Source organism: Bison bison, unplaced genomic scaffold, assembly GCF_000754665.1.
Source record: "Bison bison bison isolate TAMUID 2011002044 unplaced genomic scaffold, Bison_UMD1.0 scf7180017864048, whole genome shotgun sequence".
NCBI lineage: Eukaryota > Metazoa > Chordata > Mammalia > Artiodactyla > Bovidae > Bison > Bison bison.
Genome location: NW_011494620.1, coordinates 3,493,479 through 3,511,277, shown reverse-complemented (window position 1 = coordinate 3,511,277; position 17,799 = coordinate 3,493,479). Strand labels below are relative to the sequence as shown.

General features: G+C 36.4%; 1 protein-coding gene across 2 annotated transcripts in view; it reads right to left on the bottom strand.

Moving 5' to 3' along the window:
• Positions 1-17,799, bottom strand: part of COG6 (component of oligomeric golgi complex 6) — a 55,143-nt gene that overhangs the window by 23,229 nt on the left and 14,115 nt on the right. For both annotated transcript variants that reach the window (XM_010835648.1, XM_010835649.1), the window contains exons 8-13: positions 16,315-16,408; positions 10,892-11,020; positions 10,723-10,814; positions 9,198-9,262; positions 8,034-8,125; positions 6,489-6,606 (exon numbers count right to left, since the gene is read on the bottom strand). In XM_010835648.1, coding sequence (XP_010833950.1) covers positions 6,489-6,606; positions 8,034-8,125; positions 9,198-9,262; positions 10,723-10,814; positions 10,892-11,020; positions 16,315-16,408 — 590 coding nt within the window. The remainder of the gene's footprint in view (positions 1-6,488; positions 6,607-8,033; positions 8,126-9,197; positions 9,263-10,722; positions 10,815-10,891; positions 11,021-16,314; positions 16,409-17,799) is intronic.

Here is a 17,799-nt window from a genome sequence, read left to right as displayed (position 1 = left end):
GGACTGGAGGCAGGAGGAGAAAGGGACGACAGAGGATGAGATGGCTGGATGGCATCACTGACTCGATGGACGTGAGTCTGAGTGAACTCCGGGAGTTGGTGATGGACAGGGAGGCCTGGCGTGCTGTGATTCATGGGGTCGCAAAGAGTCGGACACGACTGAGCGACTGATCTGATCTGATGTTCAAATTACAATTCTTTCTTTCCCTGTTTTTATCTTATTCTGTTCTAGAATTTAGCTGGAAGACACCACACTTAAAATTTTCCTTGTATTAACCATTGTATTTTCCTGCAACTTTCATTTTAACTTTATAAGAGAAATACAGAACTTAGTGGGTTTTTTGAATGAAAATAAAACAAAATAAATGTATAACCATTTGAGAAAAATAAATGTGATCCTTCTTTCCCCACATGGACAAAAATAAACTTTATGTAGATTAAAAATTCAATATAAAAGTGAAATTACAGAAAAACCTAAGAACATGCTTATTAAATACTCTAACACTTTCCCACTAATAGATATTAGCTTTAGCATATAATAAATTCTATATATATTTTATTGATGTGGGAAAGTTTTTGAAGTACGTTTTATAGCAAGTTCCCAAAGGAGAAACAATAGAGAAAAAAAAATGTTAGATTTTATGGTATAAACATTAAAAGGGATGTATCAGAATATACTACAGGCAAAATCAAAAGGTAAATGATGACATGGAGAAAAGATTTGTAATATATATGACACTTAATATTCATAATGTATAACAATATCAGAAAATAACAAGAATAAGATACAACTTAGTAGGAAAATGGCAAAGGACTTGAAAAAACAATCCATGTGGTAATTATGACTGACTGACTTTCACTTGCTCAACTATCCCTCCAATCCAGGAATAAATCCCAGTTGGTCAGGATGTATAATCTTTTCTGAGGACTTCATTTGGTTTGCTAGCTATACTTTTCAACTCCAGAATTTCTTTTTGAGATTCTCTAACTCTTGGCAGGTATTTCCATTTTGTTCACACACTGTTCTCCTGACTCGTGTTTAACATAACTGTTCTCAAGTCTGGCTGGTAGATGTGCCAGCAATTCTTTTGCAGGAAGGTATTTGCTTTGAATGGGCCACATTTCCCTGTTTGTGTGCCCTGTGATTTTTTGCTGAAAACACTATTTGTTAACCCTGGAAATAAATTCTCTCCCTTCTCCAGGGGGTGCCATTTCTTTTTACTATTTTTTTTTTTTAAACTAGTAGGCTATCTCTGTGCCAAGGATCAGGCTGAGGTGTAAACTAAAGTTCTCAGGTCTTTCTGAGCCTGCTCCTTTCCCTGAACATGTGGTTACTTTTTAATTTTCCTTGTATATACAGTTGTTTTTGAATGTTTTTAATGTCTGACTCCCATTATGGGAAAAAGAAAAAACATTAAGCGGGTAGAAAAAATGTGCTAACCTTTGAAATCACCAGGAAGTCAATTTAGCCAACTGACCAATTTAGGAGGAGGAGTCTGTCACAACGCGGAGGTGCAGAAACAATGGCCACCCTCCTCGTCACAACTCTGGGATGAGAGCAGATCCCAGAGGTACAGAAGACAGGGTCCTTTTTATCCACCCTGGCTCTACAAGCTGTGTGCAAGGCACTCAAGGAACAAGTGCACAGCTGCCCCACAGCCCTGCGGGTGGGAGATGGGTAGTTGCAAGTGTCCTGAGAGTTGAAGTTGACCAAAACTGACTGCAATTTATAATTCAAGCCTTCCCCTAGAATTTGCAATTCTTCAGTAGACTCCAGAGTCCCAAAATAGTTACAGTGGACAAATTCTGCTAATGCAGTTGTCTAAGGTGTAAAGACAGATTCCTAGTTGCCAAATTCCCCAAATTCCCTGGTTGCCAGATTTCTATATTGCCAAATTCCCCGAAAATTATTTATCCTTGTATATTGATCTTGTCACCAATTGTATTCCTTGAGTTTTTGAAGTACAATCAGAGCATCACAAATAATCCCCTATTTCTTCCTTTAAAATGTTTGTATCTCTCATTACTTTATCTGGACTGTTATTTAAATAAGCAGTTCTTGGCAAGTATTCTTGTTGTGTCCTTTCTTGACTTAAACAGAAACATAGTAATAGTGCTTCTATGTTAATCATGATATTGGCTGTTAGTTTTATTAATCTTTATATGGTAAAGGAAGTACTTCTACTTTCTCATTTACTAATATTTTCCCTCAATAATTTGATTAAATATCTAATAAGTTTTAGTCCTCCTCTCTGGTTATTATTTCCAATTCTGATATTATAATTTTAAATTTTGTCACTGCTTAAAGAATTGCTAGAAGGCTGTCAATTTTGTTGATCTTTTCAACAAATAATCAATTTTGTTTTTGTTTTCTAATTGACTGTAGAAATGTATGTCCATTTTTCCTTTTACCATTCTGCTTTATTATTCTCTTTTCAGATTTCACGATAAGAATCCCTCCTACATTTTGCTTTTAGTTTTTTTTAGTTCCTATGTTTTCCAATTAGTAAAGCTTTGGGTAATACTCTCCTGTGCTTTTCCCATATTGCAATCTGGCTCTTGCCCCCACCACATGAATAAAACTGTCCTCAGTAAGTCATGGATCACCTAATACTGACAAAGATAACACACCTGCTGCCTCTTTTTTAACAGAACTCTTCCTACAGTATGTGCCACCAACCATGCTTTCCCCTCTATTCTCCTGGCTTTTCTGATAAAATCCTCTTCTCATTTCTTTCCTGCCTCTCCAACCTTCTTCAGAATCCCACCATTGTTGGGCTTACCTTCTTCTCTTAAATGCTACTGTTTCTCAAGACTGTGTCCTAGAAGCCCTACTCTCATTAAACATGATTCCTAGTGACCTCATACAAACCCATGGATTCAACTCTTTACACACAAAACCCTGTAAATCCAAATGCACGGCTCCCTGCTGGATGAGACTGACTATATAGGAGGATATCCCACGTGTGTCTTGTCTAATTTAGACCATATCGTCATCTTATCCCCTAGATTTTGCACTTTCTCTTTATTCCAGATACTTGCAATTAGTATCAATATTCCCAGGTTGGGAACTTAGGAATTATTTTTGAACTCTTTCCTCTGATTTAACCACATTCTATCAGTCACCAACTTTTGAAGACTTATCTTTACCCTTCAAGAATCTGTCCCCTTATGGCTCTTCCCTTAGAGTATGTATTTTCATAAAAACTACTTCAATGATAATCCCTTCACTACCCTGTCTGCAACCTGACCTCTCTGTCTACATTCCATCCTGTCTCATTAAACAAAGAGTTACATATTCTTTTTGTTTCCTCTACTTAGGATGACCTCTACTCACCCACCTTTTCACCTATCTAATCCCCTATGTTCTTCAAAGTTCAATTCTTGTAACTCCCTCTCTGAAAAGCTACCCCTCTGTATATGTATATTATTATGGACACATATACTCCTCCTCTAAAGGCAAAGGAGAAAAGGAAAGATATACCCATTTGAATGCAGAGTTCCAAAGACTAGCAAGGAGAGGTAAGAAAGCCTTCTTCAGCGATCAGTGCAAAGAAATAGAGGAAAACAACAGAATGGTAAAGACTAGAGATCTCTTCAAGAAAATGAGAGATACCAAGGGAACATTTCAAGCAAAGATGGGCACAATAAAGGACAGAAGTGGCATGGACATAACAGAAGCAGAAGATATTAAAAAGAGATGGCAAGAATACATAGAACCACCATACAAAAAAGATCTTCATGACCCAGATAACCATGATGGTGTGATCACTCACCTAGACCCAGACATCTGGAATGCGAAGTCACATGGGCCTTAGCAAGCACCACTATGAACAAAAATAGTGGAAATGATGGAATTCCAGTTGAGCTCTTTCAAATCCTAAAAGATGATGCTGTGAAAGTGCTACACTCAATATGTCAATAAATTTGGAAAACTCAGCAGTGGCCACAGGACTGAAGAAAGTCAGTTTTCATTCCAATCTCAAAGAAAAGACGAAGCTAAAGAATGTTCAAACAAATGTACAACTGTACTTATCTCACATGCTGGCAAAGTGACGCTCAAAATTCTCCAAGCCAGGCTTCAACAGTACATAACCTGTGAAATTCCAGATGTTCAAGCCGGATTTAGAAATGGCAGAGGAATCAGAGATCAAATTGCCAACATCCGTTGATCATCAAAAAAGCAAGAGAATTTCAGAAAAACATCTACATCTGCTTTACTGACTAGGCCAAAGCCTTTGACTGTGTGGACCACAACAAACTGAAAAATTCTGAAAGAGATGGGCATACCAGACCACCTTACAATGCCTCCTGAGAAATCTATATGCAGGTCAAGAAGCAATAGTTAGAACTGGACATGGAACAACAGACTGGTTCCAAATTCAGAAAAGAGTACATTAAGGCTGTATATTGTCACCCTGCTTATTTAACTTACATGCAGAGTACATCATGAGAAATGCTGGGCTGGATGAAGCACAAGCTGGAATAAAAATTGCAGGGAGAAATATCAATAAACTCAGGTACGCAGATGACACCACCCTTATGTCAGAAAGCAAAGAGGAACTAAAGAGTCTCTTGATAAAAGTGAAAGAGGAGAGTGAAAATGTTGGCTTAAAACTCAGCATTCAAAAAACCAAGATCATGGCATCCAGTCCCATCACTTCACAGTATATAGATGGGGAAACAATGGAAACAGCGAGAGACTAATTTTTTGGAGGCTCCAAAAATCACTGCAGATGGTGACTGTAGTCATGAAATTAAAAGATCTTACTCCTTTTAATTAAAAGCTATCATAGAAAAGCTATGATAAACCCAGACAGTATATTAAAAAGCAGAGACATTACTTTGCCAACAAAGGTCCATCTAGTCAAAGCTTTGGTTTTTCCAGTAGTCATGTATGGATGTGAGAGTTGGAGTGTAAAGAAAGCTGAGTGCCGGAGAACTGATGCTTTTAAACTGTGCTGTTGCAAAAGACTCTTCAGAGTCCCTTGGACCTCAAAGAGATCAAACCAGTCAATCTCGAAAGAAATCAGTCCTGAATATTCATTGAAAGCACTGATGCTGAAGCTGAAACTCCAATACTTTGGCCACCTGATGCAAAGAACTGACTCATTGGAAAAGACCCTGATGCTGGGAAAGATTGAAGGCAGGAGGAGAAGGGGACGACAGAGGATGAGATAGTTGGATGGCATCAAGACCCAATGGAAGTGAGTTTGAGCAAGTTCTGGGAGTTGGTGATGGACAGGGAGGCCTGGCATGCTGCAGTCCATACAGTCCAAGAGTCGGACATGACTGAGTGACTGAGCTAAACTAATATCCTTCCCTCACGTGCCAGCATAACACACTGGGGATGTCTTCCATAAAGCACGTGATTCTACAGTAAGCACTGATTTATCAGACTATTTTCCATGAATGGAAGAGCAATCTGAGACCAACAGACCTTCACTGTTTGCCCTTGTGCTCTCATTAGCAAGCAACATTTTGTATCATGGATGAATGATTTTAGAAAAATTGTGTCTAAATAATAACTTATATAACTGTATCTAAAACAAGAACAGACTACCTGTTAGTAAACTTCTGGTGATACAGGAAAACACATAAGTGAAATACTTCATCTCCACAAATTCATGCTGCTTTTCCAGAAAATTTGAATCCTATGTTAGGGTCAGACAGTAGACTCTTAAAAGTTTCCCTCAGCTTAGGAATGTAAAATCCAGGGCCTCTAAACTGGATTGCTACTGACTGCTCAACACCATACTACAAACCTGCGTCTAATACAACCAGGCAATTGGACAGAGCAGCATAATTTAAAACAAAAATGGTGACTGTGATACATCCCTGAAAAACCTGTCATTAATAATGAAACAAAAACAAAGAAGGATTTGATTGTTATAAACCCATTCCCTAAGGTCTCACCAATTTACTTTTGCACAACGCAATGCTCAGTGTAAAATACTAGCTCTTACAGAACTCTTTCAGGTTTTTGTTTGTTGTTTCATTTTTTTTTTCTTTGCTTTTATGGAATTCTTTATTATCCTACTTGTTTCATAATTGTAGTATATAACTCAAAGGAACATAAATTCCATAAGGAAAAAGCTAGACCACCAGTGTAAAAATATATGCCAGCTGTTTAGAAAAAGTATTTATTAAAAGTCCCAGTTTTTCAATCTGTATGTCATTTTAGTTCTGACCTATTAAACACAGAAAGTCTGCTTTAATTACAAATTGTGGGTTATTGAAAAATGGTAGTAAAACTAGGGCTTTGAGATTCTACTTCCAACTATGACTCGATGTTACACTGTTCCAGAAACAGACTATAAGCCTACATCCAGTAAGCCATCCCAAAATGAACTTTCTTGTTCATAGGAAGAACTCAAGAGAACACTAAATGAAATGGGAAAAAAACTGTCACCAATGTAAAAACAGTAAAACAGCATTTTTAAATGTGAAAGACTCACACAGTATAAGAATTGCATTTTTCAAACATACCTTGTCCATTAACTTACTGGCATGAAGACTTAAGCTGTTGAAGAATATTTTTTTGCTCAGCAAATGCATTTCTTCAATGGTAGTCAACAATGTAGTTGCGCTATTTCCAATAATGCCACTAAAAGCAAAGAATATTTCTGGTTGCAAAGCAGGTCTAAACAATTTAGCTCTATAACTGGGTAGAATTCTTTTAAAAGATCTAGATTTAAATAAAAGTTTTTATATAGAATATAACCTGTGAACTAAAACAATTACTCTAGTTTCATACAGAAATGAGTTTTTTTTCTTTTAGGTTAGGTGATGAACAAATGAAAGCAAACTACAGTGTTTTCAATATCTCATGATCTCTTAGAAAAGCAGTGGGTTAGACTAAACCCTTATAGCATGCAAAAATCCATGTGGCTATTTTTCTGCTATTACAGTAAATGCATGTTTTGATTATCTGAAGATTAAAAGAAGATCTGCTTTTAATTTAAAGGAAGCCATTCCATCAGTAGCTCTATAGAGAAAATATTATTAATACTGAGCTTTTTTAAATAAAACTTATGCCATATCAGTAACACATCTTCAAATTATAAAGTATTATGATTATACAGCTGCCAAAAAAGTATATTTAAAATAATCATGAAAAATTTGGTAACATTTTTAAATAACTACTGTACATCCTATAATTCTCAATTTTCTCCTACAAGGATATTTCTTAGACTTGTCCAGTGGGGTTTCTCATTTTTTGCAGACTGTAACACAACCATGTATATAAAACAATTTGCAATTTTATTCTATTCATGTACTGAAAGTGATTCTTCTGTTCCTGATACTGGCATGCTTATAAAAAGTCATCTAAAATGATTTTTTAATAGACTATCAAAAATATAGCTTGGAACACCATTGTTTTACCACAACTCACATATAACATGGTCTTACATTTACAATAGGGCTCAAGTGTACATATGCTGTCAAAAGATATATGCATCGTGAAATGAATGCAAATTTTGGAGTCAAAGATTGTATTTTAGATAAGTAAGTGGTTTCTAATCAGATAAAATCACTTTAATTTAGAGAAGATAAGATAGCTATTAATATTACTTAGAGAAGATAAAGCTATGATTCTGTTTTACCACTATGGAAAACTAAATGTTAAAGAAGAATTTATGTTATTTACATCCAGAAGAGGACATTTTACTAATTATGCCCTGTTCTGAGTATAATATAGAGTTGCTTTAAGTGCCATGGATCTCGAATACAGAAGGACTCAAAAAATACTTCTCTTATAGACTTATACTGCTACATAAGCTGTGCGAGTGCAAATGTGTGTTTGTGAGTGTGTGTGTACAGTTACACCTGGAAAAGAAAGGAAAAAGGAAATAACGGACTCAAACTACAACATGTATAATATGCAAATACTGACTCACATGGTGTGGAGGTTCTTCTAGTTTACACTTAGTCAGCAAATAGAACACACACACACACAAATACTACACTGTGTTCCAACGGAAATGAAGTATGACATGGGATTTAATGAGCACATTTAACCATTCCACTTACCTGATTGTGTGGTGGTAAAATTTGAGGAGGTTAGAAATTTTATATAATAAAACTGCCCCAGGTTCAGCAACTATTACTTGTTCAATTCGAACCTATTAAAACATGTGACAAAAAATTAAACATTTCTTAAAAGTGTAACTTTTTCTTCATTAATCACATGTGGTGTGAACAGCATTAAAGAGATTAAATTTCATGATTATAGAAATCACAAACTTCTTTAAGTAACAACACAAAAAATTTAACACAGGTATACTCTATGAACAAATGATCCATTACCTACAGAATTTGGCTCAAGGCAACGCTATCAGAAATAATCCATACAATGAGATCATTTTGAGGTTTTTCTAAAACCAGCATATAATGGAATTTAGTTCAGCAATAAACTGAACTAAAATTACATGCCTAAAATTATCAGTAAAAAGGTACTGCTCTATGAACCAATAGTAAGGGGAAAAAAATGAAAAAAGTTTTACCTTTAAACAACTAAACCAAGTTTCTTTTAATATTAATTAGAGAACAGGAAAGCGGATGGATCTTGAGTTGGCTCCAACATATTTGTCTAATTATACTACTACCAGGGCAGTATCTCAGCTCTAGTTCAAAATTAACTTGAAATGCTCAAGATTAACTACCGGGAATCTTTCTAATTAAAATCCATCCTTCACTAATCTTTCCCTTACTTCACATTCCCTAACTAACAAATACAATTTAAACTACACTGAATGTGCTTACTTACATATTACACTACATCTATGCTTAAGCTGCAGAAAACATTATATCTTCTTATTTTCTAATTAGATTCTAAACACAGATATTGTATTTTCTAGTCCCTTTACATCTCTGCAGCACTCAGAAGAATAATACATATGTAGGAGATGTTCAATAAACACTTTTGAAAGCATTTAGATTTTGGAGTATGTCGTAATACCAATGAACATGATCTGCTAAAATATTTTACATTATAAATACATGTAATAGTATACAAAAACCTTGCATAGAAAATTGGCAATGATTATTTTAAAATAAGTTTTATTATCTGACATTAATGTGTTAATTTGACAAAATTACAGCTCAAGTGGCTATTTATTTAAACTCCAAATAAGGCAATAATTTAACCATATAACATATATAAAATATTTTATATAATATATCAAAGTATTTTACCTTTAGAGGTCTGCACACACCCTCAGTGATATGGCCAACAACTTCTTGAATATTTTCTTCAACACCTACGGTTAATTATAACATAACTGAAATTTTTTTCATATAGCACTGTTTCACAGAAGTACAAAAAAAACAACAAACACTAATATCTGTGATTAATGATAAACATTTAAAATAATCATTAATGGTATTTTATTAAGTTCAATATCTTTTAGGATATTACTAACTATATTAATATCTGAACCTAAAGCTTTATCAATTCATTTGACTGCTGATTAATGAGAAAAGATTGTGAAATTAATTAACTGAAGGAGGTGATGAGTAGATGTATTAGGATCTGTTCCACAAACTCCTTATTCTAGGCAGATGTACTAAGCACACAAACTGCAGGTATAAGATGGAAAACACACCTTACAATTTAATGGAAAAACTGACATTTACTAACTACTGACCACTTCCCAAGGTCTGTACCGTGTACTTGGACATGTACAGCTTGTAACCACCTTCATTTTCACAGATGGAGAAACTGAAGTTTAGAAGAATTCATGCCATTCCCACGGAAGAACCTATTTCTAACTCCAATTATTTTCTTCCTGCCTCTTAAGGCAGCCTCTCATGTATACTTTACTAACAGCTTTTAAGAAATACATTCTTTTAAACTGGGTTATGAGGATAACAGAAAACAACTTTAAACAGTGCAGACTGTGTGCCAGTCTATCACAGATGCTGAATCTAGTCTCAGCATCAATGAGGAGCTTGAGTCCTGCACCCCTTTGCACACTGGCCTCTCCTGGAAGATGACCTGATGAACCAGCATGGTGTGGGGCCACGCCATGCAAGACAGGCAAGTGACACCCCTCCCAACACGTCCCTTCCCTTCCTATCAAAACCAGAACATCTTAATTATCCACTAACCCCGTCTATCACAGGCATCTCAAGATAGTCACAACTAAAAAGACTGGAAATTCTGCAAACAGATGTTAGCAACTCAAAAATAATCATTTTTCTTCTTTGAAATTACGACAAAAATTTTAAGTACATTCAGTACATAGGCAATTATTCAAAAAATTGTGAAACAGTCGCATGAGAATGAAAAAAGGGGCTGAGTAGTATTAATAGAAAAGAAAGAAGTAGGAGCTTCATGACCTTAAGAAAAGTCACTGAGTCTGTGTGCTTGCAGACAACACGGAGACAACATCCCCTTTTGCCTTTAGAGGATAGTGCTGTACAAGATCTGAGACAACGTACAGCAGGCACTCCAGAGGCACCTTGAAAGCGGAGCAGAGGGGTCCTGGCTCACTAGGGAAGGCCCCAAAGGTCCAGTATAAAAATGTTATCAGTTAAAGTGATGGAGAGGAATTCACCGGAAAAGGGAAACTAGAGAAAGGAAGACTAATTAGGCCGCTTACTGAACCACCTCGGGTAAAGAGTTTATCTCCACGAAAAACAGCAGCGAGAACAGAAACAGAGGCATCCTGTGTGATGTGCTACCTCTCAGACGAGCAGGAGCCGCCGGCTGACCCACCTTGTGCAGTTACATGCTTCAGAAGAGCTTCGAGGTGTTCTTTCTCAGAAGCAGTAGCTTGATGGAGCCAAGCCAACATATCTCCTACGTATCTAATGGAAAAACTAAATGTTGGTGAAAATTTCCTTTAGAAAAACACTGAATACCCCAATGCTGTCTGCTCTTATACCTCAAAGGGTCATGGGAGTGCATTTCAATGGGTCTAGGGGTACCTCCTGGGCCCCCTCTTGTAAGAGCATCAATGAATCCACGAACCACTGTACTTCTTCTGGCTGTTCCAAACTCATCTAAGGTATACCTAGAAGAGACAGGTTATTAACAAACAATTGTTTTTCTTCCTAATGGCTATATCAAACTATTCATGCACTTTCTCAGATAAGCTATCTAACACCTTTTTTTACACAATTCTCTCAAGCAATACTGCTTTAAACAAAAAATATTTAATAAATAAATTTATCATAGTGATAATCCAATCCTAAGGTGCATTTTTTTATGTCTAAGAAGGAATGCAGGGATTTACAATCAGTAACAGAGGTTGTGGCAATAAAGGATAGAGCAGGGGATTTGGTGAAAGTAAAATTCGAGACAAGCTGGAAACCCTGAACTCTACAGGTTGTCCTGTCCCACCCCTCGTCCAAAACATGACACTCCACTGCACACAGGCGGACTAGTATATGGTTCTCAGAGGCTGGTTACAGTTAGAACTCTGTAATCCAAAATATAAGACTTTTCCTGCTACACTAAAAAAACTCTCATGTATATTACTACAATACCAACAAAATTTGTCCAAATTATACCAAATACCACCAAAATATACTATTCGTATTTAAAAGCTTATTTTGACTCCAATGTTAAACATATTACATGCTACTTGAATTTACTGACCAGCTATGCCTTAAGAGCAAATACTTTCTTTTACATATATTTACAAGTTATCAATTACAGTTGGTGGGGCAGGAGAGAAGACTTTCAAGGCTAAGGAAATTTTTAGGGAAAAAAGATTTTGAAATGGACGATCAGACCATTTGGGGTCAAATGATAGGATGGCTTAAAGGTACCAAGAGTCCCTGTTTCCTTGACTAGAATCAGCCTTTGTTTCTCTCTGTCACCACTGTCGCCCAACTCAAAGTTCTGTTTTAAAGGTACACAGGAAGACAAACTATTTTTTCGTAGTCCTATGTCAGCAGATTCTAGATCCATGAACTTTTACATCTCTGAACAGTACTCTACTAAATGTTGAGAATTATTTCATTACCCTACTATAAAGAAAAATTACAAAAATTTCACCAAAGTTTTCAAAAGAATTTCTCAGGCTACACTGCTTTCTTTAATATGCTATTGATTTCATGAAAAACCCACTTTTTTTTTTAACAGAAGAAAGCTAGAAAGGGGGCATATTTTTAAATAAAAGTGTAGTAAAGCAATCAATAGCAATAAATTGTTAGGACTCTGAGCATTCATATGTACCAGTAACCAGATCATGGTTGTGTGTGGTTTTTGGTTTTAGTTAAAAGGAAATGGTTTTGAAATTCCATGCAGTGACATACCAGCAATACGTCAAGATGAAAATGCAGTTATCAAGCTAAGTTTTGCAAAAGTGCACAGTTGCTTTACATTCACTCTGTTTTTTTTTTAACAAATTAGAACCAAGGTGCTTATTTCTATTTCTTCCCTCATGCTCTTAAAAATATAAATGCTTAGGGTACAGAATGCCTTCCTTTAAAAACCATCAGTTCTATGAAGTGACTTGTGATCAGATTTATGACAGCACAAAATTCACAAACTTTTTAAATATGTAAACCTAATCTTCCCCTGGGGACCCAAATGACTGCATAATAAATAGAAACAATGTAACTTCTGTTTCTAGGACTACTCACTGTGGCCACAGGTTATATCAGAAACCACTGAATCCACTGGCATTTTAAATGCGGGGAGGGGCAATTTTAAAAGTCTGACAAACACCAGAATCTAACCTTTTTACTATAAAATATAAATAAACATTAACATTAATGTTAAATTTTCCTGCAATAGATATAATTTGAAGCAAGAAGAGCATGAGCTAAAATGAACCTTCAGTGAGATCTGAAGACATGAAATCTCTTTTCCCAGAGACAAAAGAAAATTTCCTTGACCAAAAAGAGATTCTTTTCCAACAAAGGTCAAAAACTGAAAATGTAGCTTTATAAAAGTGAATGTCAAAATTATGTAAATATTCTAAAATGCCTCTAGTTAAAATAAAAAAATCAAAATCCCCAGTTTTTATGTTTATCCATAGTAGAAAGGGAAAAATTCTGGTCAAAAAGCAAATAAAATGAAAAAAATTTGTCCCAAAAAATTAAAAGATAGAATAACGTAAAAGCCTTTCTAAGAAATACAACAAATAAAGAATAAAAAAAATCAGCATTGTATATATTACTATATCCTTTTTTTTTTTTTTTTTTTTTTTAAATCGCTCGCGTCACTCTCCGCAGCTAATGCAGAGCGATGGAGTAGCCTCAGGAGAACAGCTGGAGAGAGCTGCTCAACGGGTGGAACTGGGGATCAGGATAGTTGACAAACTTTGCTTAGCGGTTTTTCCTGCGTTCACTCCCTGGGTTCCGCGCTCGGCCTAACCCTTTAGGCTGGCGTACTCCGGTCATTACTATATCCTTTAATAACTGACATGCTGAAGGTTTACCAGTAAAGAAGACAACATCAATTTGTCCATTTCTACTTGGAATAAATTTCTTTTTGAAAACACTTCTGTAATTGATGTATTAAAAGTTAATAATGCATTAGCATTCCAGTTATATAAGACCTAACAAAATCTGAGTACGGCAATTTTCCCCAAAGACTTCAATAACTGACATTTTCTTAAATGTGATACCTATACATTTGAGACCCAATAATGTTTGGGTAGCTTCTCTACTTTATTTAAATCAAGTTCATATAGTGCCATCTGGTGGTTAACATAATACATTATAAAGTTTTTCCCTAAATTTTAAGAAACCACCACTTTGAAAGAGGTGATTACTTAAGATGAAAGGCCAAATTTCTCTTTTTCAGTGTTCATCTTATGGTACTTAACTGGCACTAAAAGCTTCCTTCTTCTGCACTCAACATCCAAGTGTTTAACCATCCACACTGCACTATGGCCCCCATCCCCTGTGTTTCCTGTGAAGATACATCTTCTTTGCCTATTTCAGTTCTATTGTCTCTCAAGCATTTTGCCTTGCTGTCAGGTAGGCCTTAAATACACTTCTCTTTAGCTGAAAATTTTCCACTTTATCTGCTTTCAAAATAAAAATAATAGCCAGTACTTTGTGATGAGTGAAGCATGATGCTCAACACCTTATGGGAACATTCCAATTTTAATCTTCACAGCAACCCAGCACGACAAGCACTATTTTCACCCTCATTTCACAGCTCAAGAAAACCGAAGCCTATAAAGGTATGTGGGTTCATCAAAAAATCTAAAAAAAAAAAAAAACACCCAGTCTAACTCAGAACCCACCATTTAAACCATTATGCAATACTGCTCCTTTCCAAGTGTCGATCAAGAATCAAAACTTAGAAAAAATACATTTATATGGTAGAAGTCAGCTGACCTTTTCAGAGGCCCAAAATACCTGAAGGCCTTTTTAAAAAATAATTAACCTTGTGAACAAATATGAATCTGTGGACACTGTTACACATTATTAAACAAGCACCAAATGTTTCAGGTACTATAATCATAACCAAACACCAATACCTTATAGTGAAAAAACTGGGAAAGAAATTTCAAAGACGCTAAGATCCACTGAGCCGATGGTCAATAATGAGCATCAGCTTATCCCAGGAACCCGTACAACATGCAGATCTATTGTGATCCAGCTCCTGCTACTAACCCAGCAACCAGCTTCTGCGAGTCCCTAGAGGTACATGTTCCTCCTCAACCCATGCACTAGCACCTGCTGTTCCGTAAATCTGGGATGTTCTCTCCTCCCTTTTCATCTTGGAAAATGCTTATCAACCTTCAGAACTCATTTTATACCTACTTCCCAGAAGAAACTTTCACTAATGTACACCCCTTTGCCCACCACAGACTACTTGAGCCACAAAGCATTTGAGACTTGACTTTTAGAAAAGCACGTAATGTATACGCTAAAGTGGATTTGTTTACGTCTGGTTCCATAAAGTAAAGCAAGGTGAAGGTGATGTTTTATTGATGGTAAGCCTGTCGCACTTAGAACTGTGCTTAACATATAGTGAGTACTCAGTAAGTAACACTGGGGTGTGATTATTTTATGTATCTGTCAAGTCCCAGCATTTGTGTTCTAAAATCTTATCACAGAACAAGTAATGTTCTAATCAGAAAACAGAGTAAGAAGGAAATCTTCTAAAAATATAGAAGCAGATAAAAGACATGACTCAGAGCAGGACTGAATGCATGAGTTCTCTGGCTTTCTGTTTCCCAAATTTTAACTCCCTACTTGGTCTTCCCATTTTCATACTATTCCAGACATTAAAAATGAAAAAGGATTTGAAGGAACGGATAAAAAAGATGTGGTACATATCTACAATGGACTATTACTCAGCCATTAAAAGAAAGAAATCACGCCATTTGCAGCAACATGGCTGGACCTAGAGAGTGCCATATGAGTGACGTAATCAGACAGAGAAGGAGAAATAGCGTGTGACGTCCTTTATATGTGGAATCTAAAAAGAAATGATAACAGATGAACTCACTTACAAAACAGAAAGAGGCACAGACTTAGAAAATGAACTTATGGTTGATGAGGGGGAAGGGGTAGTTAGGGAGTTTGAGAAGGTCATATACTCGTTGCTATATTCAAAATGGATAACCAACAAGGACCTACTGTACAGCACATGGAACTCTACTCAATTTTACATGCAAACCTGGATGAGAGGGAGGCCTAGGGGAGAATGGATACATGTGTATGTATGGCTGAGTCCCTTCCCTGTTCACCTGAAACTAACACAGTATTGTTAATTGGCTATACCCCAACACAAACTAAAAAGTTTAAAGACTGAAGACAAAAAAAGGACTTGAAAAGTAAAAGAAAACTAAAACACAGAAAAATAAAAAATATATAAGTAAATAATGCATGAAGTTCTTATCCAAAGCATTATCACATAGCACCTGGCTGCCATAACTTACAGGATTAAAAACCTGAACTCTTTCTTTTCTGGAATCCTACTAATGGAATTCTAATTTTAAATCTTCTTTTCTCATCTCTGGGTAATTATTATTTATTAGTTCATGTGACCTCCACCCTTTCAGGGCAGTGTTAATACAGGAGTTTTAGTTACATACAATTCCAAGGTAATTAACGAGATGGCAGAATGCGGGAAAGACCTTAACCTCTGCATAAATAAGAGGCAGTCTAGATATTGGGACATCTTGGTTTTCATATCTGTGTTGCATTCTATAGCATGGAATATGCAATTAGGCAGATGCTCCAGTGGTACCCAGGTGAGATAAAAATATCACTGTAAATTATTATACTGTTCAAACTATTGTATATAAATTTGATTAACACTGAAAGTCAACATAAATTACCAAAGAAAAAGTAGATTTGCTTTTTTATTAATTAGGAAAAAGTCACTCACTTATATAAGACAGGTCTGTCCTGCAGGGCTTCCATTGCCTGAGTTAGCACTGGAGATATGTCACATGATTCTTGTGTCAGTGTTCTGCATTCACCTGAAAAAGGGTTAACATTGTAACACTGGTTAAAATACAATTAGGCCCTTATTATGTCCATTGTACAACCAGAGTCTAAATACCACATTTAAAAAATGCTTGGAAAAGCCTAGAGAACATACCAATAAAAAACTAGTTAATGCTGCTAAACTAAACATTCAAGCTTAAATATCTATTTAACTTCAATATACCACATCTGCTATGAGGTATACAACATATTTTATTATTATAAGAAACCAGAATTCTGAAGAAACCAATCAATGAACAAATATGCACTAAATAACAGCTATGTTGCTGCTGCTGCTGCTAAGTCGATTCAGTCGTGTCCAACTCTGTGCGACCCCCACAGACGGCAGCCACCAAGCTCTGCCATCCCTGGGATTCTCCAGGCAAGAACACTGGAGTGGGTTGCCATTGCCTTCTCCAATGCATGAAAGTGAAAAGTGAAAGTGAAGTCACTCAGTCATGTCCTACTCTTAGCGACTCCATGGACTGCAGCCCACCAGGCTCCTCCATTCATGGGATTTTCCAGGCAAGAGTACTGGAGTGGGGTGTCATTGCCTTCTCCGAATAACTGCTATACACACAGCAATGTCAAGAAGGGAAGGGAATACTAACTATTCATCACCAGTTCTTTACCCCAGGGGCAATCTTTAAGCAGTTTGCTAGAATGTTTATATGGGTAACTAATACATACTAGTAAAATTATATTGATTATTCTGTCTACAAAATACTGATTAAATGTCTACTCTGTTCAAAAAACAGGACATGTTCAGAAATCCCCAACCTCTGCTAGGTGAAGACCTCATGTTCCTTTGTTTTTAACAGGTAATTCTACTAACACACTATTGAAACATTTTAAAACTAAATACATAAACCACTTGTGGTAGGCGAAATAATGGTCTTCCCAAGAGCCCTAATCACTGAAACCTGTGAATATGTTATTTTATGAAGCAAAAGGGACTTTGAAGATGGAATTAAGGGGATGGACCTTCAGTTCAGTTCAGTCGCTCAGTCATGTCTCTTTGTGACCCCATAAACCGCAGCACGCCAGGCCTCCCTGTCCATCACCAACTCCCGGAGTCCATCCAAACCCATGTCCATTGAGTCGGTGATGCCATCCAACCATCTCATCCTCTGTCATCCCCTTCTCATCCTGCCCTCAATCTTTCCCAGCATCGGGGTCTTTTCAAATGAGTCAGCTCTTCACATCAGGTGGGCAAAGTATTGGAGTTTCAGCTTCAACATCAGTCCCTCCAATGAACACCCAGGACTGATCTCCTTTAGGATGGACTGATTGGATTTCCTTGCAGTCCAAGGGACTCTCAAGTCTTCTCTAACACCACAGTTCAAAAGCATCAATTCTTAGGTGCTCAGCTTTCTTTATAGTC